The 26,288-nt window shown below is 43.6% G+C and overlaps 1 protein-coding gene across 1 annotated transcript; it reads right to left on the bottom strand.

Moving 5' to 3' along the window:
• Positions 1–593: 593 nt before the first annotated feature.
• On the bottom strand, positions 594–26,067 carry ISX (intestine specific homeobox). Its single transcript, XM_049822305.1, has 5 exons — positions 25,896–26,067; positions 18,463–18,705; positions 5,767–5,918; positions 1,515–1,631; positions 594–830 (listed from the first exon to the last, which is right to left on the bottom strand). The coding sequence occupies exons 1-5, from the start codon at positions 26,065–26,067 to the stop codon at positions 594–596; spliced, it is 921 nt and encodes a 306-aa protein (XP_049678262.1).
• Positions 26,068–26,288: the final 221 nt, after the last annotated feature.

The following is a 26,288-nucleotide window of genomic DNA, read 5'->3' as shown; positions in this document are numbered from 1 at the left end:
AAGTCAAAAACACAGACAGCAAATCAAACCTACCCCCCTCCCTCATTGACTTGGGAAAAAAAAAAAGTATCTAGAAAGTTTGATTTTTGACCTAAACATGTCCTTTGCACCCCCCCAGCGCATGAGGACCAGAATATATGAGGAAAGCGACCTAAACCTGCTGAGGAAAGTCCTTTTGGCTGCACCTTGGGGCTACACACACAGGCGTCTTGCCTGCCCTAAACCACCAGCGCAATAGGGTCATTCAGCGTTGTCTCAGGGCTGAGTAAAACCCCAGTCCTTTTCCAGGGTCACTTGGTGCACCGTCCCCCCAGGCAGAGGGTCTCAGTTGAGCCGTTGGGTTTGTAGAGAGCGTGCTGCTCCTTGGGCTGATGGGGAGCTCCTTCCCGGTCCATGGTGGCTCTCGACCGCGTTTGCAAGGCTGCGGCGACTCGCGGTGGCTCTCCCGCAGCGAGCTGACCTTGCACCAGAGGCCACCCATCGTCCTGGCAGGCTTGTTCAAGGAGAGGAACCTCACACCCCCAAAATGGTCATGGGTGAGAAAAGCATCCCCCAAAGTCCCCCACTCCCCCCCCCCCGCCCCGTATCCTCCTCTATGTGGAGCTGGCGCAGATACTGCTCCTTTCCAACTTTTGGGGTAGCGGCGTGCTGTAAGGGGGGAGGACATTGAAGAGCAAGTATGGTTTTGGGAAGGGCAGCAGCTCCAAGTGGTGGGGGATGAAGGAGAACGTGCTGGGCAGCCAGGCAGTTGTCAGCTGCCCTTGCAGCGGTGAGTAGTATTCCACGGCAGGGATGGTAGCAGCGAGCTTTCTTGGCATCAAGCTAGGAGCCTTTCAAGAATAAAAATGCAGTCTCAGGTAAATCAATACAGACTTTTAGTTAGATACAATTTATGATCAACCTTATTTGTTTCCCTGGTGCTTGGTAATTAAGAAGAAAATTTTAGAAGAATCGACTCCCCTAAAACCCAGTGGTGTGCTGTCACCCAGGGAACAAGGCAAAATACCCTTTGTTCTAGCCGTGGAAAAACTCCAGACAGGGAAAGAGCCTCTGTGTCAGCCTAGGTAATATTAACTGTCCTGGACTTGGCAAGGACGTGGGTCAAGGACAAAAAGCACTGGTCAGCCTAACAAGGCTGGATGCTGTAGAGAGATACTGTCTATAAAGAAACATTGCTTTGTGACTGCAAATGTCGTATTTCTTCCTGTTCAGGAAATTTCTGATGGTAAAGATATTTTGAATCAAAGTATGATTTACAGGGAAGTGATTTAGAAATAAAATGGGGAAGGATCATCCTGCAAGAGACACCTCACAGCATATTTACAAACCAGGTTTAATGTCACAAATAAATGTGGTATTTGACCATATTTGCCGGCATTTCTCTTCATCATATTGCCATTTTTGTCTTTTCCAGTCCTCCTCCTCTGGGATAGTCCCATGTGAAGAGGTGACCTGGTGAAGGTTAGGTATCTCTCCCTCCCTTAGTGGCTTTATATTTAGCTTCTGATACTCACTGTGGTATCTGACTTGGGAGTAGGAATGAAATCAACTTCTGTCAGATGCTGAAGGCCACCAAAGTTGCCAAACTTTTCATGTTTCCTCCACTTTGCTCGCTGGTTCTGGAACCAGATCTGGATACAGGCAAGAAAGAAAAGGCGCAGAAATGAACAGGAGATGGAAGAGGAACTGCTCACATCCAACTACTTTCCCTGCTCTCTGAGCATCAAAAACCCTTGACCTCCAGCTTGGCAGAACCAGGAGCTGAATCTAAAGGAAAACATGGGGTTCAGCACAGCACCTTTCACATTTTGCATAGCATGTGGGATCTCTGGACTTTCATGACAGCCTCTTTTCTCTCGCAGCTCACAGAAGAGCTAGGATCTCCCTGTTTAAGAAAAAACATTGTCACAGGGTGCAGCAGGTCTTCCAGGGCTCTCCTGGGAAAGCAGATCCTTTCGTGGTGAAAGCTTTGCAGCAGTCAAGGCACATGGCATTCTGTTTTCCCTAGGAGGTGCAATTTGTTGCATGACAGGGCTCTTCTACCCTGTTCCCAAGTGAATAGACTGGGAAAAGACCCACCTAGCTGTTTTGCTGGGCTGCAATACAAATGTCACCGGTGGAGATGTAGTAACAGGGTTCTTCCTATATTTAGCTGGTAACATTTTGAAATTCACGTAAGGGACCTAACCAAAAGACCCAAGGGGATGAAACCTTCTAAATCATTCAGCAGTCTGAGTATGTTATCTGCCATCTCTTTTTCACTGGAAAACAGATGACTCATTTTCTCAGGGGAGTTTCTTTCATCTATCAGCTGATTTGACCAGTCTGGCTTCTGGCTGAGGCACACAAGTATTTACTGTGCAGCCACAGTAGCGCATCTTGCTGCATTGCTGTGAAAAGTTGAATCCCCCTTCCATTGTAGTTTCTAGCTGGCTTAGGAACCTGCTGTTTGAATGCAAGCAAGTGGTTCACATGAGCACAAGGTGTTAGTGATCAACACCAGATGTTACTAGATATAAATATGTATGCATTTTAAACCAAATAATGAGCAGCTCAATTATTTCTGCATCTCTTGCCCAGGAAGTAATGGGAATGTCAGGACCCCTCTACTATATTGCTGGTAGTTAGCAGTATCTGAGGTTACTGAAAGGACAGTCTTGTTTATCTGGGCTTGCATGTGTTTGAGAATCGCTTAGTCTATATGAACTGCTCCATTCCCTTTCTACCATGCAGGAGTTACATGGTGAAACAGCACCATAAAAATGACTCCACTTTAACAGCAACAAAGTGATTGAAGGCAGAGGGGAGACTGAAGCCAAAATTCAACCTCTGAAATCTCCTTCCAAAGTCTGCACGTGGGATAAAGTCCTCACTTCAGGGATTTTTATTTTTTTTTTTTTTTAATAAGGGCAAAGCTGTGTTCACAGACTGAACTGCTCTTTTTTTTGCCCAACCAGCCCTCCAACAGCTACTGATATAATTTACTCTCTTCACGCTACTAACTTTCATTTTTCCAGTGTTCCTGAGCTATGGCACTGAGACAGAGCACAGTATTCCCATGTGTGTTCACAAAAGACACACCAGTGCTAAAGCCAGGGACAAGTGCCTCCTTAATCCTGCTTGAGATTTCACAAAAGACTCATTTACCCTCTCAGTGGTCAGCAGGTTGTCCAAGGAAACAAGGACTAAAAGAAAGTGCAGAGAGAGGGTGGCATGTCCCATGTTGTAGGAATGTTCTCCATTTGTTGCTCTGTAAGATTGTCCATTTGTTGTTCTCTTGCAGACACACGACCAATGATCCAGAGCTTGCTGTACTAAAGAATCAGCCTTTTCATTATTTTCCAGTCCCTTAATCTTCTTACCACTTCGTAGCACTATTATTAAATATTTTACTGATTATGTAGTTCAAATTCACTACATCAGGTTGCTTAAAAAGCTCTTCAACCTGACTTTGAACACTTCCAGTAATGGGACATCCACAACGTTTCTGGGCATCCTGCTCCAGTGTCTTGCCATCCTCATCGTAAATAATTTCTTATATACAATCTAAATCTACCCTCTTTCAGTTTAAAACTGTTGCCAATAATCTCATCATAAAAAGATGAGTTTGACAACATCTATTTTCCATAAACCTGTGTTGATAAGCATTAAATATATTACCCTTTCTTTAATTCTTCATTAACAGAGACTCCTATTGGCTTTATCACTGTTTTGCCAAAAATCAATGTTTGGCTGACAGGCCAGTCATTATCTGGTTGTCCTGTTTACCCTTTAAATACTGACACAACATTAGATTCCTTCAAGGCCCCTAGAATGTCTCTTGTGCTCCAGGACTGATTAAATATCAACACTGATGACCCAAATTGCTTCTCAAGCAGCTTTTTGAGAGCTACTGGAGGTAAGTCACCTAAATGTCTGGATTTAAAAATATCTGTCTGTAGCAGCTGCTGTTCAACATCGTCCTTATGGAAAGTGTTTCATCATCATCGTGTGATACTACCACCTTACCTGACATATTTCCAAGGATAGAGCAGAAATTATGACTGAACATCTTTGCCGTTTCTGCATTATCCTTGACAGTCCCATTGTTTCTATAAAGTAACAGATCAAAGTAATTGTTTACTTTTTTATTTGTTCTTAATGGACTTTTATCGAGTTTCTGATGATCCTTAATTTTTCTGACCAAAGCTTTGGCCTGTATCCTTCTGCTTTGCTTGTTCATTTTTTATAATTTCTTGTTTCTAACGTTTGCGTGTAGGCGAACACACACACAGGGATATAATTCCATCTATCTATCTACTTTAACTGTTTCACAGCAATCATACCTTTTTTCTTGATTGGAGGACACAAGCTTTTTCACAGTTATGCAATGTTTCACTTGGTTATCCAATGGTTGCTCACTTCCCCCCCCCCAGTTAAATTATCTCTCTGAGGTGATTTGACTTATACTGCTTTTAACTTTGTCAAACTATTATTTCAAAGTACCAAGAGCATATACGAATTATCTGCACTCTATTTTGTTTATATGTGACAAATGCAATCAATCAAAACTGTAACAACTTGTAACTTGTACCTAAGTTGCTGCTAATTTTTCAGTTCTGTGGCCGGTTTCCCTTTATCAGCCACAATAAGGTCAAATGCAGAATTTTCTGTGTCGTGTGTAACATCGTCTGAATTGGGAATTTTCCATCTGCAGTTCATACATGAGGTGCTTTTTACTACCTTTGTGTACAACTCAGGTTGATGTTTCCCATGATAACTCTTTTTTATTCCCCCCCTACAGATTATAAATAATTTTTTAAACAGAAGACTGTCCTGTTCTTTCATGTGATTTGCTGGGAACACTGACTAGTAGCCCAGCTTGTGCTTTATACCATTGGAAATGCATTGTGGGTACACTGATATTGCTAATGGGCATATTATGTCTATGCTGTTCCAATTCTCCCTAACTATGAAACAATATCATCACGGTTAGTTGATAGTCCCAGGCATGTCATAGTCAATAGACTGCTCTGCTTTGAACTTTGGTTGTTGGAGTGGGATATGTGCATAGAAGTGCCCTGATGACTCTAGCATTATGGCGAGTACAGGAACTGCCTCGTGCAAAAATCATCACAACAGTGCCTGGTAAACACCACCAAATTCCAATACACAGTGGTATGTATGTTTTAATGTAGCAGATTTCATATGCAGTAAACATTTGGGGTCAATTTTGAGCTCAGTCAGCAAGACTACATTACAGATGGGATGAAGTGGATTAGTTTCCGTGCAATGAAGTTACAGCCAGGGAATTTAAAGCCTGTGATATCAAAATACAGAGCAGTAAGAAAGCATTTTCATTTGGGCAGTTATTTTCACTTTTTTGAGACCCTGTAGAAGATGGATGTAGATGGCAGTTTGTGCTGGATGTACATTAGTCTATAAAAGGTTGATAAATGATTAATAAATATTTTCATAAATGGCCGCTGTGTCGCTACAGAGTCCAACAGGTTGCTTATAACCATCTGTGACTCCTATTTGCTGTGCATTTAGTATGCTTAGAGCTCCTGTTAACCCTTTGATTAATCCCATTTGATTAGTCCCAGCTAGGTGACAAATACTTTTTTCCCCATTTGCAAAAGGAGAACGGTGATACTGGCCTCCTCTGTAAGGTAACTGAGAGGTCACGTATTTCATTAGCGTTGTCACCCAGGCATAAACCATTAAGAATGTACTCTGAATAAAGAGTTGGTGCAGTGAGCATAGCCGTTTGGAGACACAGTGTACCTGAACTCTGGCTTCTGGGAGGTTTATCTTTGCTGCCAGTTGGTTTCGAATATGGACGTCTGGGTAGTGAGTCACTTGGAAAATCTTCTCCAGTTCTTGAAGCTGCTCAGCTGTGAACGTTGTCCGGATTCTCCGTTTCCCTTTCCTCTCAACTGTGCAAACAAGGAAAGGCGTATTGCATTTTATAGGAAAAGGACACAGGGCCACAAGAAGATTCAGAGATCCAGGAATTTCTGTAAATTGCTATGCAGCTGGGATGGCACCCACTCCAACACCTTCCAGAGATGCACTTACCATGGGTGACTGCCTCCTGACCCAGCAGTGAATGCGAATGAACTCCTTTATCATTCAAGGAGTGAGTCAGAAGTGCCCATTTGCAGTGCTAACTCCATGGATCCACTGCATGTCAACAGCTACAAAACCCTATGTATTTTAACCACACTAGCCCTGCAATGGTTTGTCATCAAAGTCTTTTAGTGCTGGACCAGCCTTTGACCCCTTTTTGCTCCTGTCTGTCACAGGCACACATCTGTTGCTAATTTATAATCCCTTATTAACTATTTGTGAAGCAACCTTTAATGTAAACTGAATGAAAAAGTAGATAGATACTCCATTTTGTCTTGGTGCTCTTCTCATGCCTGTAATGAAGCGCCATCTTTCTTTCAGCTCATAGCTTTTCCATCCCTATCTTTTCCTGTCATACTGGTCTTACTAAGCTTTCTTCAAGCTCTGAGGTATTATTTTATTCCATTGCCACTTTATTGATTTTGATGAATTTTCTCCTCCTGTATGCCAGCAAGATCAGAGAGTACCCAAAATGTGTGAATGCTGGGAAGGGAAGTCAACCATTCCAGACTAACTGACCACTGCTCTCTTTCCATAGCATTCCTTTGGTGGTATTTAGGGATATCCAGCAGTTTTCACTATAGTGTGACAGTTGCATTAAAAATGTTACCTTACAAAGAAAAGTCATGGTATTGTCCTGACTGCAGTGTTGTGGTGTGGGGACTTCCTAAACAAGCTGAACCATGAGAACTACAAGGCCTTAAAACCCATGGAGCAGCATATGGGGAACTTTGGGTGCTATTAATTCCTAACGGTACTCTTAGACTGCTCCATTCCTTCACCTGCTGTGGGGTGTCCACACCAAAGACTTCCATCAGAACTCCTACACCGTTTTGAAAATCCCCTCCCACACCAGAGTATTTTATTTAGATCATGAACTCTGTATGCCACTTGGTGTAAGTTAGAATAAGGTCTAGGTTGCTATGAAATGATGCTGAAGGGATGATGTCTTGCAAGGAGGAGGAGAAAGGAGCCGCTGAAGTGAGGTCTAAGGCAGCTGATCTGCAGAACGTGGAGTTCAGCCTCATCCCAAGGCTGGAATCCTCTCTGATGCACAAATGGAGTATCTTCCAGCTGACATTGAGCGACCAGTGCAAAAAGCCATGTCCCAAGCATTAAGTCACAGGGTTTCTTCTACTGAGCTTGGAAAACTGCAGCCTGATAGGAGCATAAAAATTCTAATATCACTAGTGACTATGACGAGCTTGTTACTCAATGACCTTAAGTAATTTGCAATGACACAATGTTGCTCAAGAAAATTACCTTTTTAAAGAACTGCTTTTGGTCTTCCATGGTCTGATGACATCTACCAATTCATACTATGTAAGTAGATGCATATACTTCCTAATGGGAACAGTTAACCAGAGAAGGTTATCTTAGCCCCTCAAAGAGACTTTGTACTTCCCCGCCCATTTTGTTCAACCATTAGCATAAACTTTTCCTTTTGGGAGCTAATGCAGTGAAAAAGGTAACTAAAACCTTGGCCAATATAAATTGGGCTCTGTGCCAGTCAGAAAATGACATTTTTCATTCTGTAATTGAAACTTTATTGTGACACTATTGACACAGAAAATAAGGAAAAAAAAATTCTGTCCATCGACTTGGTAGGAAGGTGCCTAAGACACGATACCTGGGGACCAGTAAGTGAATATATTCCATTGTGAATATTTCATCTTTTCTAAACCTTTCAGGTACTTTTAAAGGAAACCAGTCATGCAAGAATAACTGAGGAGTGTCATTTATCATAAACACTGTCGATACTCCTATATCTCAGAAACAGCCTAATAAAGCTGATGTCCAACACAGTTAAATCCATATCATTAGACTTTTCACCAGCCTATCAAAGTCCTACTCATTAGACTGCAGCGCTGGCTTCAGCCCCAAGAGAAAAATATTATTTACATTGAATCTTGTTGGCACTACTGGGGCAGCGATCTGAAATGAGAAATAATTTTGTGCGTTTATGCTGAATATAGCAATGGGCACCCTCTCCTAAGAAGCCCTGATTACAAAGCTGCGTCTACTTGAACTTTCCCAAAAGATGGCTGTAAGGGGGATTTATTGCTATATGGATTAAAAGGGAAATATCAATGCTGAGACTATGAATCTCGGGACACTACGTCCCCTGTAGATATGATAGAGCTAACGGTTCATAATAGTGTCTCTTGTCTGGAAGATTTTCACCTCACACTTCTCTGTGTGGGTTGGCCTCCATATCCTCCTGGGAGATACTGCAGACAAGTAAGATTGAATACTAAGCTGATATTTTGTCAAGCACATCACGTTCTGTCATACAGTAACGAATCTCTCTGCTGTATTTGTATTGTTACAACGTATGGTCTTCGTATTTCTGTAGCACTGGGCAATTCACATAGCAGATCCCGACAAGTGAAGTTTGCACTGCTCTCAGAAACTTGAGGCCTCCCTGAGATGTCCTGTACATCGCCCTGAACACTGGGCTGAGCTCCTGCCTCTATCCAGGGTAGAAGACTGGCTCCACAAACCTGGGAGAAGCTGCGATCTATCTCCATCATTTCCAGAGTGGAGCAAGAGATCCAAGATCAAACTGTGACCACCTCCTCGTTCCTGTGGTCCCACCTGTACATAAACATCTGGGAAGCTGACAGAGTTGTTGTCCTGCCAGGTTTTGTATGCACAGGCACTCTATGTACCTTCTAGCAATCAGAAAGCCTTCAGGAGAAAGAGAACAAACCTGCCTACCCCCTGGAAAATTTCTGGATTAGCAAAAAAATCCCAATGTACTTTTTTAAAAAAAGTATTAGATTAATGAACTGAAATATAATTTCATGACTATGCAAAGCAAGAAAGAAACTGTCTACAATTTAAAACCTAGGATATCATATCAAATAATAAAAAAGGTGTGTTTTAGTATTCCATCAGAATACAGCAAATCATTATTTAGTCCAGTATAAACCCTTTTGTCTCATACATTAACCAGACTCTACAGAATTGAGGTGACTGAACTGGACCATGATGGGATTGAAGTGAATGCCAAAGACCAGCTGGATCAGACCTCATCGAAGCAGGCACCGTACAAACAGCAATCATTAGTTCTTGCCTGTAAGCACATATGATGACAGCTATCATCTCCTCTTTGTAATGGGGAATCAAAGCTAAGGCAAGAATTTTAGTGCCCAAACCAGGGACTACTACCTGTGCTAGAAAGGAATGGTTTACATTATTAGACCATGCTAGCTGCAGGACTTCTCCACAGAGTATGTTCATAGACACAGAGATGATAATGTGGATACTTATCCTTGGCTACCAGCTTAAGAAGTTGTGGGTGCTGGTAGGACACTTGATACAGGCTTCACTGGATTAATCAACCTAGATAGACTCAAGAAATCAGCTGTTTCAAGCAATGAAATACCATCTCTACAGGGCCAAGGTGTGGAACAAACTCAGTAGTGAAGATCATGATTCTAGAAGGACCTGCAAAGCCTGCCCTACAAAGAATATATGAGAATGAGAACACAAAGGCTGTGCACAGCTGGTGTAGGTTTGGGAAGAAACTTTTAGTTGAGCTGGGACATCTTATGGTACCTGAGAGCTGGATCCATTGCCTTGAATGTATTTTAAACTGTGCTGGAGATGGGATGGGGAATGGATCTGCCAGATCATCTCTTACTCTATTCTGTACCACTGGCAGCTAAGAAGTGTCCAGGACTAGAGAGCATGGCTTCAGAGAGAATAGGCTAGTGAGTTTCTGGTGTCTCCTATCGGCTTCTTTGGTATGAAAATGACCCAAATAACTTGGTGATGGGCAAAAGAAACTCCCTATCAGCTGACTCTTGCATCCTCCGCATATTTCCTTCTTGAAAGGTGAACTGTTTTACAGATGAGACTCATGTAAAGGAAGGGTTTACACAGTGCTCAGAAGTGTCAATCCTACTGAAACCAGATTTTTCAAATCTGAAACTCATCAGATTAAACAAAATACAATAATATGAGGTCAGCTATGGGCCAGTAGAGTCCGAAGGACTGGCTTTGATTTCAACTGGAAATGAAATTAAATTGCTAACAAAATAGACTCCTGTGAACTAATCAAGGCTTTTGCCAGTAGGAAATCTAGAAGAGTGCATTTTTTTTTCTATAAGTAATCAGCCATCCTGGTTTTGTTGTTGATTTTTTTTTTTTTTTTTAAAAAAAACCACCACAACTGTAAAAAAAACCAAAAAATCTGGGACTGTGTTAACATTTTCTCTTGCAAGATGAAACTTTCTCTGACTGCAGTTTTGATACTTCCTTTTGCCTTGGGACCTTAGCTTAGAGATCCCATAGCAAACAACAGCATTCAGAATTACAGTCTAATAAAGAATCTGGGTGGAAGATATAAGACTAGAAAGTGTTGGAAGTGTAACATTGGCTTTACAAACGTGGCTCTAGAGTCTCTAGGGAAATAAGACTGTCTGAGTTTCCTGAGCTATTTTCTATGTAAAAGCTGGGGATATTCAAGTGTGCTTTTATGCTCTGTGAAAGTTATTTGCAGGTTAGCTGACTGCTGAAACCAAGTCTGAAAATACCAGGCAGCTAAATATGTCAGCATTTGCAGATGCTTAGAGATACAGCTGTCTATACAGTGCCTTACTATTGACATTGGAAGGGCCAGATTCTCCACGCTGATAAAGCAGCATAGCTCCTTTAAATTCAGTAACAGGCTCCACTTGTCCTCTGCAGACCTGGCATTATTACTAGGTCAGACTTGGAGCAAGTTGAAACACCTGAACTTTGTAGAAATACAGATTCTTTTTGAAGCTGAGCAGTGAAAGGATGAGATCAATGGGTACAAGTTGCAGCAAGGAAAATTCTGATTCTATAATACGAAAAAATGTTTTCACCATGAAGGTAGTCCGACATGGGCCTGGAGAGGCTGAGAAGTCTCAATCCTTGGAGTTATTCTAAACTTGACTGGACAACAGCCTAAACAACCTGATTTGAGCTGGTCCTGCTTAAAGTTGGGGTTGGACAAGATGGTGTCCAGAGGTCCCTCCCAACTTACTTTATTATGTGATCTCTGACCTCCAAATATCCACATGGACCGAAGCCTCCCCATCATTCCTTTCCTAAAAAGTAAGGGAATTTAAGGCTTTAATACTATGCACAGCTCAAGGAGTCTGATTTGCAGTTGCTTATTTACACAGTTTCAGCTTAGCATATTACGGCTTATTTCCACTATCCAGTATAACACAGTTACAAGACATTAAGGGTGTGAGCGAATCGATACCGAAGACTACTGCTTGTACCTGTTTGCTAAGTAAAAGATGTGCAGCTGCAGCAATGCCATACTTGGGCAAATTCATTCTGGAATATACTCTGTAGGAGGCAAATAGCCTATGGTACAGCTTGCACTGCTGTTTCTCAGCTGCCCTGATACCTGAACCAGCTAGATAAATGCTACCTCAGGGAGATCTCTGCAATTAATCTCCCATTTGCACTTAGCCCATTAGCAGGCTACGACTGTATGAAGCCTACTTGGTCTTATTACAAGGATGCATACACTGGAGGGATAAGGAACTAAAAACCCAAGAGAAGGGCTGGAAGTCAGTGCTGGCACGTATTTGCTTTGGAGTATGTAATCTAGATAGACGAAAACTGGTGCGATCGGTTTATCGTGCTGCAATCCTCTTTGTGGTTTCTGGACAGACACCCTCTCATGGTATACGATAACCAGATCCAAAGATTTTGCTGCTGCTTTGACAAGAGTGAAAGCAATTACATGAGCAAGCAAGTGGTTTTAGCTATGTATCCTCAGAAATATATTTTTCTCTGTGTAACAAAGTTGACTGTATCATTTGTTTCTCAGAAAGTTGGGAACATTGAAAAAGAGCCTCATTATATCTGGTTAAGTTCTGGTTTTCCCTTTTAGCCTCTTTAAAAGAAGTTCCTCTCTCCTTTTTAATTCAACCAATTACAGATATGTGGGTCTCCCAGCTGGTTCCTTCTTGTGGCTTTTCTGAATGTTGTTCTCTTATGGTGACATTCTGCTTATGGCAGCCAAGCCCATAGCAAAAAAAACCCCAATTGCAACTATATCAAAGAGTTATTACAGAGTGCTGATGGCATCAGGACAAAACATGCTTGTCTGCATACAGAGATGTGCCCATGGCAGTCCCTCTCCTAGTTAAAGAGGTGACTCAAGGCTTTCAGAAGAGCTTGCTCTGCAGTATTTAGGTGAGAGTATGGCAGTGTGGCTAATCTTTATTAAAGTGATTTTTCAGCCTTTTTTTAAGAAGGACTGGCGTAGCCAGCGAGACTTATCCTAATCGGATGGGTACAATATGCTCCGGATAGAGCCTCCTGCTAGCGAAATGCAGCATTTAGCATCCAGCTGCTGGCCATTCAGGCGTTGCCGAAGTTAAGACAGAGCAGCAGGACTTGAACTTTTAAAGGCTTGACTTCCCCCCTTCAGTCCACAACTCCTTGACGGAGCGTTGCTTCCACCCCGGTGCAGAGTACAGTGCCTAATCACCTGACAGCAAGGCTGAAATGCAGAGAGGTACAGACTTTAGACGGCGTGAACAGGACTGCTAAAAAATACCAGGCTAGAAACCTGTTTGAGCAAGCTGTACAGTGGTGGCCAGGGGAGTTTCTTAGTCTGCTTGTCAGAGGAGTTGGCAAGGAGTAGACGCTATGTATGAAACCATTCATGTGGACAGTTTGTTGCTGAGGATGGTGCTCACCATCAACCTGAGCCCCTGGTGAATTTAACCCTTCCCATCTGCCAGCAAAATGATGACAGTGTTTACACACGCTGCTGCCCTGAAATGGTGTTGTGTGTAACTCTGGCACAGCCAGTGGTCAGCGAAATATCTGGAGGGAGAAGCATGCAGGCCATGGTTTGACGGACCCCAACTGAGAGGGGTGCATGTTACATTCCATCACCTGATATCAGTTCTGTACCGAGGCTAAATGACCTGCACCTTCACAAACTCCTTCAGGTCAAAGTGGATTTGGGGTAGGTATATGTGTAGTTTCCCCATTCAGCTAAATCTCAGGCTTGAAACATACTTTCTGTGAATGTTCAGCTGTTGTCAAACTTCACCTTAAAAGCAGTGGCCAGCCTAACCCAAAAACGGTTCTCACCAGGGAAAACAGGTTCTCCACCACTCTCCCCACACTCTCTGGTCAATCACCTTTGTCAGAAACCAGTCATTTGCCCACGGAGAAAGCTGGGCTTATTGCAGGTTGCACAGACAGCCGGTTTTCTACTTTATTCCTGCTCTTTGTGGTTATTTGTACCTGCAAACCTCTAGACATCAATCAGGCATGCTTGTTTACATCCCTGCCTCAGAGTCTGTGCTCCCTCCAAGAAAGCACAATTCCATCATTATTTTAGTACGTAGTCTCCGCTGTTTCCCATTTCAGCATAAAGCACTTGCTAATACAGTAGGTAAGAGGCCTGCCCTCAATTTCGAAGAACAGTAATTAAAAGTACCAAATACCAGGGATGCAATGAGAAGTTCTCAGACAATTTAGGAGAAGCCAATAAGTACTCGTAAGACCTTTGAAATAAACTTATCAAGATGTGTCATCAACTTTACAAGTGGTCACATTACAGAGATTTGACTAGCAGGAACAAATTAACCTCTGGGTCCTGTGTAATGTACCCTTTGGATCCAAAATTTGCAGGAAAGAAGGGGCTGCTCGAGGAAAGCATTGAATGCTAACATTTGCTTTAACTAAAAAACCCCAAAAAGCACAATGAAACAACATAAACAGAATTTATGAAAGTCCCCCAACTGCTGACAGCTTTGCTTTCTTCAGTGCTTGCTTGTACCAGTGAGATTTCTATGTGAGGAGTCTGAAGGGTGGGAGTAAAGGATTCAGGTTTCATGCCTTTCATTTAATATCCAGGGTGTGATTATAAACAGTCAGGCTTCAACGAGGGAAAAAACAAAGAACCAGCCTTCAACAATGCCTCAGGTAAACCCACCAAAACAAGGTCAATGGTCTGCTGCATTTCTAAATGTATACAGGAATATTGCACTTCAGAGACACAGGGCTGCAGGGACTATTCACACTGATAAACAGAAGACTGGTAAGACAGCTAATGGCAGCCAAATTATATACATAGGCATTTATTTCTTCCTCCTGCTTTTCCTTTTCATTTAGAATTGCTTCCTTTTGTTCTGCAGGACAATGGGATGCTTGTGCCCTTTCTTGCAATCCCACTGGCGTATTCTGGGCAGCCGATATTTATCTAGCATTGTGATTATACAGTGCTTCGTTGTCTCTTGGGTGATTCATAAATGCATTAAGATAAGTCAGCATATTGGGGAAAAGACTGTTCTGCGAGAGATAACCCATGCTGTTTCACAGGGGTACATGGATTTGACCATCTTGTCCACAAATGAACACTACAAATGAATTTATGGCTTCAGAGAAAACATAAACACTAAGCTAAAGGTGCCTGCAATTGGCATCAGTACAGAGGGACCATGACTTACACTGGAAGTTCTCCAGAACTGAAATCATCGCTCTATTTCCTGTTGTCTTTACGATGATTGCCACCAGAATTTGTCAATACGCTTTGGGATCAAAGATGCTATCATAATAATAAAACAATTAGATTCATAAAAAGATCCCTGAGCTCCCAGTCAGCAATGTGCGGAGGACTTCTGCTATGGAAATATTTGAGTGATGTTGTCTCATTATGGCAGTCTCCTCTACAGTGAATAATGAAGACATGAGCCTCAGGAAATAAAGTCCATTTTTTTCCCATGGCCTAAGCCCCCCAGTTTCTGGTGGAGTTAGGAGCCAGCTCCCTTTACTGAAGCCTGATCTACCTCGTACTTGAATTATTGCCCAGAGAAGAAATCCCACAAGACCAGGCATCCACCAGTTTCTTAAGGTGATGCTGCTATCTGGCTTCTCCAAGGCACTGACCGGTCCCTCGCTGGACTGGAGGACTGGAACCATTACCCACGTGCAACACTGAGCACACTCATGCAGTGCCTTTGAATGTAAATATTTACAGCGCACACACACAAATGTATACAATCGGACTCAGTATGCATAAAAGCTTTTGCAAAGGAATTTCCCATGAGGATTTGAACTAGGCTGGGACCTTGTACGTGGCAGTCTGCAGCAGGAGCTGCTGTAGGTCAGGCAGGCGTGGGGACATGTCATCCTCGGGCTCCAGCCCTCGGCTGTCGTGAACTGGTCAAGCCCCAAGGGTGTCACACAGAGCAGAGAGAAGGAATGGAAAGGAATGCGGGAGCTCAGGACATGTTGCTGTGATGCTGACTGACAGTCACGAGAGTTTGTCCTGCTTGTTCTTAAGTTTTGAAGACCCTGGCAGCGATGGTGGTTGCACATAGCAAGGTGGCAGCAATTAATCATTTCACAGAGAGCTGGCCGAAGCAGAATGTGTACCAACTGCTCCAAAGTAAGGCCTCTCTCAGGACGCTCTTCTCCTAAAATGGATTTTAACACCGCTGCTTCCCAAGAACCAGGTTTTCCAAATAAGTTCTGCTGAGCTTTTTGTGCAGAAGGCCACAGGTGAAAGCACTCAACATTCAGAATGAAGGCTTCCAAATTCAAGTGGGGGCTTAGCAAAACTAAACGCCACTGTCAGCACGTCTCTAGCATATGAGGGCTTTTCTCTTTTTTTTTGCTTACAATGCAGCCTCTAAGTTCAAAGTGCAAGAGGCATTGCTTCCTGTAAATGGTTTGTGATAAGGGCATAAATCTATCTAGTTTAATGACACTGCATTTCTAAACCGCTTAGTCGCAGAAGCCATTTTGTGGGAAAAGCAAATTTTTAGGAACACGACAGTGTTACGGCGTTTCCGGAAAATACGCTCCAAATTCACACTCAGGGTCACAGTCAGGGTGCTCTTGCTATCTCAGACCACCTGCCCATGAAGGACATAATGTCACAGCCTCATCATCATCTTTCTCCTCCTATCCAAAAAAGCGCCAGACAAACCCCAGCCCTCCCGCCTCCAAGGTGATTGTACAGCACGCTTGATTTCTTCTGCTCCCTGACAACTATACAGATGTGTATGCTTAGTCAGAGCCTAGTGCCCTGCCTCCCAAATTATGCAGGTGTTTTATATAGATAGAGGCGGGCTGCGAGAAAGAGGTGAAGGAATGCCCAGACAAGGATTTCTGATGTTTTTCACATCAGAAAGCTCTCCCGCTGCTGAGGTTAGTGCCGTTCCCCTGGGAGCTTGTAGGCATCCTCGGTGTGGGTGTAAGGGAGGTCTTGGGGGTACCTCCATGGCACATACTACGGGAATTTGGCACTGCCTGGGTGCCTCGTTAGAGGACCCGTAACCGGCCTGGAGCTACCATGCCAAAAGTGCGTCTGAAGCACTGCAGAGTCGATAAGCATGGAAACAGAATTAAATCTGCTATCAGCTTGAGCTCTAAGGATTACAGACTGCTTCCAGGGATGGTGCAGTCTGCCTCTCCTGCAGGTGCTGCTGCCGACATCGTCTGGGAAAGGTGACTCCAGCCACAGCCAGAGGCAGGAAAAACAGAACTGCCAGCTCTTCCCCCCCCCTAACATAAAGTGGAAGAAGGAGCCTGAAGCTTATGATGCTGGAAAGGATTTTAAACCCAGGCCTCCAGCTCTCGGCTAAGAATGACACAGTGCGTGAACAGGATCCGAAACATCATTGTTTGTGCACCGCGGGGAAAATGCCAATCCAGTGCTTTAGGATCCACCCCCCTCCTTCAGCCAGATTCTGTCAAAGGCTCAGCAACTGCGGGAACCAGGAGCCTAGAAAATGGCAGATCATTAAACCTCTGCTTGGTTTCAAAACCCCACTGCCACCGGGGAACAGAGGGATTTTGTTTAAAATGCCTTTAAAATATAAGTTGCCATTGAAAGGGCCTGCTCAGCTTGGCTCAGTTTTGTGCAGATAATTACATGCTTCCTCCCTGCTTTGCTGATGAGGCTGGTACCCACCACCGTGCTGGTCAATGAGTGCTGAGTTGGGACAGCCACCTCCCGCCTCTGTCACCCTGGGAAAGCCACCTCCCAGCTCCAGTGTGATCCCCATGGCTGGGAACTCCCTCCCGCGTGAAATATACTGCTTTTTTAGCACTCACAGGTAGTTCCGAGTGCCAGATACAGCCCTGGCTCTTCTGCGAGAAGGCAATGTGATTTACCCTGCTGCCATCAGCTGCTTGCAGCTCACAGGGCAGAGGTAGGATAAAATATCTGGTTATCTTACAAGGCTTCTCTCTGCATCGAGACAGATGCCATCGTCTCGTGCAGGAGGAGGAGGTGACAGCAGGTTGTCACAGGACTCATGTATACCATAGCAGCAGCAGCAGGAACAAGGCTTTTCTTTCAAATGTATTTCTCAAAAAGAAATGTTTCCTCTGCCAGCTTGCGCAGTATGGGCTGAGGAAGATGCGTGGATCCCAGAGAAGCCAGCTGAGTAACCCTGCATCTGCCATCACACAAGCCCATTCAGAATCTTAAATGGACTTAATTAAAATTGCCTTTTTTTTTTTTTTCTTTCAGAAAGGAGTCAATAGTAACAAACTATGCAGGAAACACCTTACTGCTGCTACTGAGAACCTGTTTTCTGGAGTGTAGCATGATCATCTGTATTAATCTGTCCTAAAACTCAAAGAACTCAAAGCAGTTTTAGTCACATGCTGCTAATAAATTGCAGGAACCTGTCTGTTAGGAACCTGTCTTGTTCAGGTACCATGTGTCCTGCTTAGCTTAAAGTCTGTGTGCAACATATTGACAAAGTATATTTGTAGTCTCCTTTGCTTTGACTAAGAGATAGACTGCTGTTTACCAGTGCTCACAACTAACGAAATTAGCAGACCTACCAACGTGGCCAGGCTTGAAAACTGTGCCTAACGCATCCTGCATGCCAGACCTATTGCACATCAACGGTTTGTCTGTGTGCACGCTGATGACCTCCTCATCACCTGTACAATGGGTCCAAGGTGTACAGAACACATCGGGCTGATTCAGCGCGTTCGGCAGCCTTGCTCCCCGCGTTGTGCAACGCCCATTTACGAGGAAATGGGTGTTGCACAACCTGGGGACCGAGGCTGCTGCACATGGTAACTCTGTGGATTGCCACCCCAAGAAGGAGGGCGATAACCACCCAAAGCAGTGCCTATCACTCAAATTGGTAGGGTTGGCAGCCCTGAGCCAGGTCTTTAGCTCAAAGGATGGGTCTCCATGTTTTCTATGGCGAGACTGAAGAACCATCCTTGTGACTTAGCCAGGAGCTTAGCAGTAGAAATACTTGTGACGTCTGTTCCTAGGTATTGCCATATGAATCGTTGTAAGAGAACAGCTATGTTTTGGCATACTCTGGGAGAAAGTTTGGGTATAGAGGCACTCACCATGAAGTGAATGGTCCACCGGGAAATCGCATAGCTGATCTTCTTCTTCCTCGTGTTTTCTTTTGCCTTCCAGGCGTTCACGTCCTGTGTCCTCACCCAGGGGAGAAGCTGGGCTGTCAGCAGGTCTCCTGCAGTGAGCTGCCTGCACTTTCTTTGCCCTGGCCATGGGTGTAGCACACATGGCAGGGAGAAGCATTTTGGCTGAAGGTACATCGCAGTCTAACTGACTTCTGCTGCTGCAATCTGTGAAGGACACAGCACAAGACAGCTTTGAATAAAGCAACTGTCATTCATCGCACCTTCCAGTTTGTGTGAAATAAAGCAGCATGAGTGTAGTATAGATACTTTACCATTCAAACCTGATCATATTTAAAATGGCCTTAATCCTTCTGTGCTGTACATCAATGCCAAGATGACCCCATGTCGCAGGGCCATGATCCTGGTGGATTTGACCCCCAAATCTAGCCTGTTCTCTGTTTCCCTCTACCTTAAAACTTTCAATGGTCCTTGTGGGAGATTTTCAACAAAGGACTGTAGAAGTAAGGAGACACAACAAAATGATCAAGAAAGCTCAGCTTCCCTGTCAGCACCCAAATTGGTGGCCGCCTTTTCTGAAGAACTCAGAAGTACAGTAGGTGTGGAGCTGCTCTGAAAACCTGACAGCAGGATTGCTGTGGAATTTGCTAGATGCCAAATGCTTTAAAAAATCTGGTCCTTTCTTAAATGTCCCTGTAGGTACATCTACCCTATAGGAAGATGCGCCATAGGATAGGGTAAAGGTCAGTGTCTTCCCCAATTCAGGTCCATTTGTCCTTTCTTCTACATCTGGGCTGTCTGCCCCTCAGATTTAGGCATTGGAGATTTCTAAAGGCAGCCTTTGCGCAGGCTGTCAACATTTCCCATCTGCCTTTGTGACAGGTGACACTGGTGATATCTAGGAAGGTACTGACAGCCAACTCATCTTCATGATATCACCTGCGGGCTTTTGTTGACAGAACAAACATAAGTGAAGTGCATATTGGCCCATTTTGATGAAGTACAGTCATAAGGTTAGCTTAGATTTGAGCACGGGTGTTATAAACAATCTCAGTGGGAGCTGATGGTAACCTCAGCAGTAACCAGTGGTGACGCTTGCTGGGAGACCTCACCCTGAGTGGTGATGAAATTGGTCATGATGTTGCCTTATTACTAACACCGTCATGTCTGTGTGTAGCAGGGGCACTGCAAAGATCTTTCAGATTAGTTTTCTGTCCTTATGAATGTAGTATGAGCCCTTACTCTTCCTTATAAATGTAAGTGGACCTTGTAAAGCCATGCACTGGAATACAACGTGCTGGGAAGCCTCGTGGCACAAGGCAGTGGGCTGTCTGTGGCTGTTAACACCCTAAGAAAGGAATAAGAAATACTCCCATTCTCTTACCTGCTTTTTTCTACATTAAAGTCTAGCCGTAAGACCCAATTCTGAGTGCTTTATGCACTGCCTTTGGTAGATGCAATCAAGGGTCGGGCTTGACTCTTCAGACACAAGATGACTGGGTCTGTGCTGCTTTAATGGCAAACCTAGAATTTTATCTAGTTTTCCTCCATGCCTGGATTTCCTTGCTTGGAAAAGCAGAGAGAGAGGCAACACATAAGCATAATGGACCCATTGGGGAATTTAGGTTCCATGGTTAGCATGACCCTGAAGCGAACGTGACAGCACAGGTTTGTCTGCTGTTACCACCAAAGAACATTAAAATATTAATGCAATAATAGACTGCACTCCTGAGCAGTCACCCAGATCTAGGCTCTGGGGTTTGCAGTACCCGTGGCTGTTCCCCAGTCCCCTCTTATATCTAAAGAGCAGCAAGTGTGAACCCCACCAGGTTGTACTGGAAGAAACTCCATTTTAAAATATATATTTTCCTTCTGGTGCAGTATCTAGCATTGGTAAAGCATCTAACTTTTTAGACTTGTCAGGGTTTTATTTTCTGAACAAATAACAAGTTCTATTTGTAACCAGCCTTGGAGCAATAATAATTATAACATCCAGAGACAAAGTGCCTAATTCTGCTCTCAGTAAAAGCCCACACAACAGGAATTATACAGAGGGCTGACCCTGACATGAAGAAAATGCAGTTACAAGAGCCCTGGAAATTAGCCAAAGCCTCATGTCAATAAAGGGTGATTGTTCAAATGTTATCTTTTGAAACTATCACCAATCTTTGGGTAAACTTCTAAACACAATTGCATGTGTCCAGCCATGCTGACCTTAAAAACCTGTTATGAGGTCCACCTTTGTGTTTGAGGCATATTGTGCAAAATAAGACTAATTTAATTCCTTTGGGATCAACTAGATTTGAGTTTTCTGAGGAGAAAACAGTGAGGTTTTGAACAATATTTGTGGGATAAAGGAGGAGGATAAACCTGGGAGTGGTCACTAGCATGGGGCTGGGGTGAAATGATTTGCTCAAGAACTCAGAGGGTATCAGTGTCAGCGTATGTTCTTAGCCCAGGTTTTCTATCTATCTCAGTCTCCCATCCCTAAATTAAGGACTGCTTGCACTCCCTTGCTAGATGTGATACTGCAAAAATGAGTATGTTACAGAATTGATGGTGCTTATAACCTACAGTAATGAAGAACATAAGGGGACCTGAGCAAGGTGTTCTTAAGTGCAGTGATTAAAGCTTTCTAAGAATGACACTGGCATTTTCTAAATTATAGAAGACTTTTCACATGTCTTCATCCTTCATACACAACTTCCCCCCCCACCCCCCCCAATTTTTCTCTGAGATGTTCGCATACCCCAGTGATGAGCACAACTTATGTCTGAGCATGGATAGAATAATTATAGGCTGAAGATGAGAAAACAGGGAGGGAATGGAAGAGTGTCCTAGGCAGATGGGAAAATACCAATGTCTCTGTGAACTGGTGAAAAGGAGTGGGAGGATCAGTTGTTTGAGATCAAAGAAGCAAATCAGAGTGGCATGAACCTTAAAAAAAGGCTGGAAAAATCAAGGAAGCTTTCTGGAGAGTAAGATTGAAGGTAGATGATACTGAATTTAAAGCATGTATCTGAGAGTTAGGAGCCCCAGGGTCTAGTTGCGTTTGCATTGCAACCTCCTCTGGTGCTTGTTGTCCTGAACAAACAAGGAGACTGTCTGAAGTGGTAGCTCTTTAGGCCACCCAGTATTTTTCAGTGCATATTCATGTGACTCCAGCAGAGCACTCTGAAAAATACCTATGAACTGGCATGGGGTAAAATTTCCTCCAGGGAATGCAGTTTCTTCTTTTTTTTTTTTTTTTTTTTTCCCCCAGGGATGGCAATGATATTTCAGCCTGGCACAACATGAGATATTTGTTACTGTTATGCACAGAAATGACTTTGACTTGTCGCTCAAAATAGTCTTTTTGGCTTGACTTTCAATTGCATAGGAAAGGATGAGAAATTTCAGGCAAGATAGTAAGATTTCCTTTTGGAAGCAGGAGTTTATTTCAGATGGCCTAAGTTCCATTTAGTGAGCCTTTTTGTGTAATCACTGGAGAGGGACAGACCTGTTGTAGGCATAAGGTTTATGATTTTAGGGTCTTACTAAGATTGTGAACAGGGAAGAGCCCATTACTGAGAAGTGCAAGCAGCTTTTTATTGTGCTGTTTTTGTCTTGCTTCTATACCTTTTTTTTTTTTTTTCTTTCTTTCTTTTTTGTAGGTGGATTGATTTCCCTTGTAATAGGTGGGGTAAATTGATGATATTGGCCAGGTGGTATCTGTTCAGTTGTTATCCTTCAGCTGTTTCCTCTTTTGCAATAAGGCTGGGTGGAGTGTTGCTAAGGGTAAAGTAAACAATCACCATATTGACATTTGTGTGTGAAGTGGCAGTTGTACTCCTATTAATTTGCATATCCTTAACATAATGGGGCATAACACAGGCAGAATGACAAAATTACTGTATCTGTTACTGCTTTTACTATTAATTTCCCAGGTGTAATGTCCTCATCCCAAGCTCTCCTTGACTTGATAAAGGACCTCCTGTTGGTAGAACCTCACTGGCAGAAAATGGGGGAGTAATGAACAATTATTTCAGATGGGCTTTCAAGCACAATGAAATCAAGTTCCCAGGGATTTCAGAAGAAGAATTTCTTCTGAAATAGGCCTGCTACTCTTCTCTGTTTAAAATGAAAGAGTTGGCACTAGGGAGGAGATCAGCACTTGCTGGGTGTTTATTTGCATCCCTTGCAAAGGCCATGGTTACCCTTTCTAGGCAGTGTGACAAAAAGAAGAGAGAAAGCATAGACTGAATACTAAAATGTCTACTTGTTCACTATTCCTTTTTTAACTTGGTAAGAGTCTTTAAAAAATTCCATTAGACTTCAGATCAACAGCTCCAGTTCCAGGTCATCTAGTAGTTGTGGTTGTGCAGTAAACTCAGAAATGGCTGATAGGGGAACAGGGAAGTCGCACGTAACTGGGAAGTTGCACGGTCCTGGGGAGACTGCACACTCCTTATTCCGAGTCCCACTGGAATTATACTCACAAACCCCCGTGAACTTAGGAGTCAGGCCCAGACATCTTCTTATCAAGTCCTGCCCCAGCTTTCCATGAGAGGCTGGCACTGTACAGTACATCACAACACCCTTTTTGTCAAAGAATCATAGAATAATTTAGGTTAGAAGCAACTTCTAGAAGTCACCTGGTCCAGCACCCCTGGGTTTTCTTGGGAAAGGGCTCCAGGGTAAGCTTTGTCTATGTATGTCCCTAATTTCTGGCATTCTGCATCTTCTGGTCCTCTGGCCCTACCCATCTCCTCGGCTCTTAATGGCCAGATTTACACTTCGGGACAAGTGTCGTCTTGGTACCTAGACAGCCTTGATCAGCAGACGAGCTGGATGATAATTTCTGGCCTGGCTATTTACCTTATGGTAGCCATGCGTATGTGTGTGGTGCCAGTTCTTGCTCTCATATGGATCATGGCTTGGCTCAGATACATACCATATGGGGTGTGGGAAATGTTCTTAAAATCCATAGTAAGCTATAACTCAGCCCTGACCTGTAGTACTTCCTTTTTTGCTGCTGCTGAACTGTTCTGGGAAAGCAGCTGGATTTGTATCCCATCCTGGAATTTCCAACAAGTTCCCTAAATCATTTCAGTTCCCTGACATTGCCAGCACCGAGCCAAATTAGATATGGCTGACTATTTACACAACTTGTTTAATGCCAGTGTTATATGGCATGAAGTTGAACGACTTTGATGAAATACAGCAATTATCCCAAGATGTACAGCATAGGGTATTGCACTTCAGAAATAAATAAACAAACCTATCTGCAAAAATTGGCAGTTCTGCTGGGAAAGCAACGGGTAATAAGCTTAGGTATCTTTTTGGTGTTAGGAAGAAACCAACAGTGAAAAAGCTTCATTTTAATTCTCTTTTTTAAATGTCCTCGGTCAATTGCGAAAGCAACGTATGACAACATTTTGGAATACCTCTACAGCTTTCCTGTTTTCCCAGCTCCAATGACAGTTAAGTGAATCTTCATGTGTATATACTATTTTCATTAGCTAACATTTTACATTGCCTTAAGTATATTAATCCAACCTTGCTTTCTAGCCAGGGAGAGAAGAGTCACTATATTCTCTTGCTACAGCTATAGTCTCTCTCTGGCAGGGTGATGAAGCAAAGTCAAAGGCAAGGCCTGGCTGTTCTGCCTGCATTGCTTTCAAAAACTGACTGTACTCTCAGGTGGAGCAATTTGGGATGAGACAGTACTGGCAGTGCAGTAATGCAAGCCTAGGAGCTCACCGCGTCCTGCATACAGATTTTTCAGATCTTGTACTTGGAGCGGCACGCTTAGCCGAGACACGCAGTGGAACAGGGCTTCAACATATTGATCGCGAAACAGACTTAATATAAAAAGGTCCTGTCTCTGCCACGCTTCTCTGTTCCCAGAGAAGAGTCTCATGTTGTTAAAATGCAGTTCTATGGTCCATGTTATGAACAGCACTTCATTTTCAGTGGTGTTATCTGTCTCACTTTGGATCCAGTGGCACAAAGCGACTGCCATGGACCCTCTGGAAAGGACTTCCAGCTCACAAAAACTCGCTCCCACAGAGCTCACACCAGCATATCCCCCCTTCACAACCTGGCACCTGGGCTCCTTCAGCACGTGGCCCCATTACGCTTGTGCCAGCATCAGCTATGTCCTTGTCCACCCCTACAAACTACCAAGCTCTCCCTTGTTTCAGGACCATATTTAAAACGTGACCTGGGTCTGCTGTTGTTCACTATTCAGGAAACCTCTGAATGCCGCAGCCCTCCAGCAGTACCAGGGGTGAAACAGCCGAGCAACAGTGTCCTGGGAAATGCGGTCCTGATCCTTGAAAGGATCTCGCTGTGTTACAAAAAATGAAATGTCGCATCAAGCTTTGTTGAAAGCAGTTGAGCGGGAGGTGAGTGAAAAATTTCTGCCAAAACTACAGATCATTTTTCAGTTAAGTGGATGTGTTTGTATACATAAACCATCTCCTTTTCAAGGAAGATGTAGATTAAAAAAGAAGAAGAAATACTAAATCCAGAAAATGTAGGCCATTGGTCTTTTTTTAAGGAAAAAAAGAGACCATTTCTGTGGGGGTAAAAGGTCACTCAAGGCCAAAATACCTAAACTGAGGAAACTGAAGTCAAGAAGGCTAATACACTTGCTGGTTTGCTAAAATCGAAGTCATGCTGGTTTTCTACTAGCTGTTTTTATTGAGTTCATGAAAGGACCTAGTGTCCCTGATGATAAGGAGAAATGATTAAACACAAATGCTTTCTCTTTTCTTGTTCCAGCATTTGAGTTCTAACACTCCTTAGCTACCATCGCCCTTACAGACCATTTCTCCTGCCTGAGGATGAGTGGTCGAATTTATCAGAAAATGGTACTGATATGAGATTTGGCTGTAATTCCAGACAACTGTCAGCTCTTGATAGAAGTGAAACTCCAACAACTTCATTAAGTTGCAGCAGTTTTAGGTTAGCTTCCTGAGTTTGAATGCCTGTCCTTCCTTATGACAGGCAATTATTTTCTTTTTTTTTTTAATAACAAGAGTATTGTCTTTTAAAGGGAAAGACACCAGGACATTCTATTTGTTTACAATAAGCACTTCTCACTGTTACTGAAGAGAGTTACCTGCAACAACCGTTCAGGTTGCATACCCACCTCTCCAATGACACCAGGGCTTCATAACGTACCAAATCCCACCAAAGGCTGGCAGCAGAGCCCAGTCTACTGCGAGGTTGAAACAAATTATTTTTTAAAGATTATTTCTGTATGTATAATGAATGATTTGTACCCGATTATGGAAATCCCAGATTCCTACAAAAGCTGAAGAATAAAAATTCTACATAATCAAACAGGATAGCTTTAGGGGTTAAAAATAAAAGGAGCATTTTCATTAAGTGTTATAACTGGTACTTACCAAAGGCCAGCCGTGACCCTGGTTTTAGGGCTGGAGGTCTCTCAGCGTAGTTACTTCTGTTCCTGGTTCCACTGCTTAGGGCTGTGCTGGCAGAAGGTTTCTTTAAGATTTCTTCGATGGAGAAGGACAGGCTGGGCTTCCCCTCGCTGGCACGCACCCGGGGGTCTGTCATCTTCCTGCCAGAGTGGCCACGGGGCAAAGAGTCCTCTCCTGCTCTCCCGGCTCTTGGTGCACCCCAAGAAACATGCAGCTGGGAAGGTTCGCGTCTCTCCCCGGCCGTCCCCTGCCGACCTGCCGGAGCGCCGGGAGGAGAAACAAAAGCGACCCACAAGTGAGCACACGTGCCTGCTCCTCTCTGCTGATCAGCTTGGGACCAAGACCTGAGCTCCCGTG

This window comes from Accipiter gentilis, chromosome 18 (assembly GCF_929443795.1).
Source record: "Accipiter gentilis chromosome 18, bAccGen1.1, whole genome shotgun sequence".
In the NCBI taxonomy this organism is placed as follows: domain Eukaryota; kingdom Metazoa; phylum Chordata; class Aves; order Accipitriformes; family Accipitridae; genus Astur; species Astur gentilis.
This window is presented reverse-complemented; position numbering and strand designations above follow the sequence as displayed.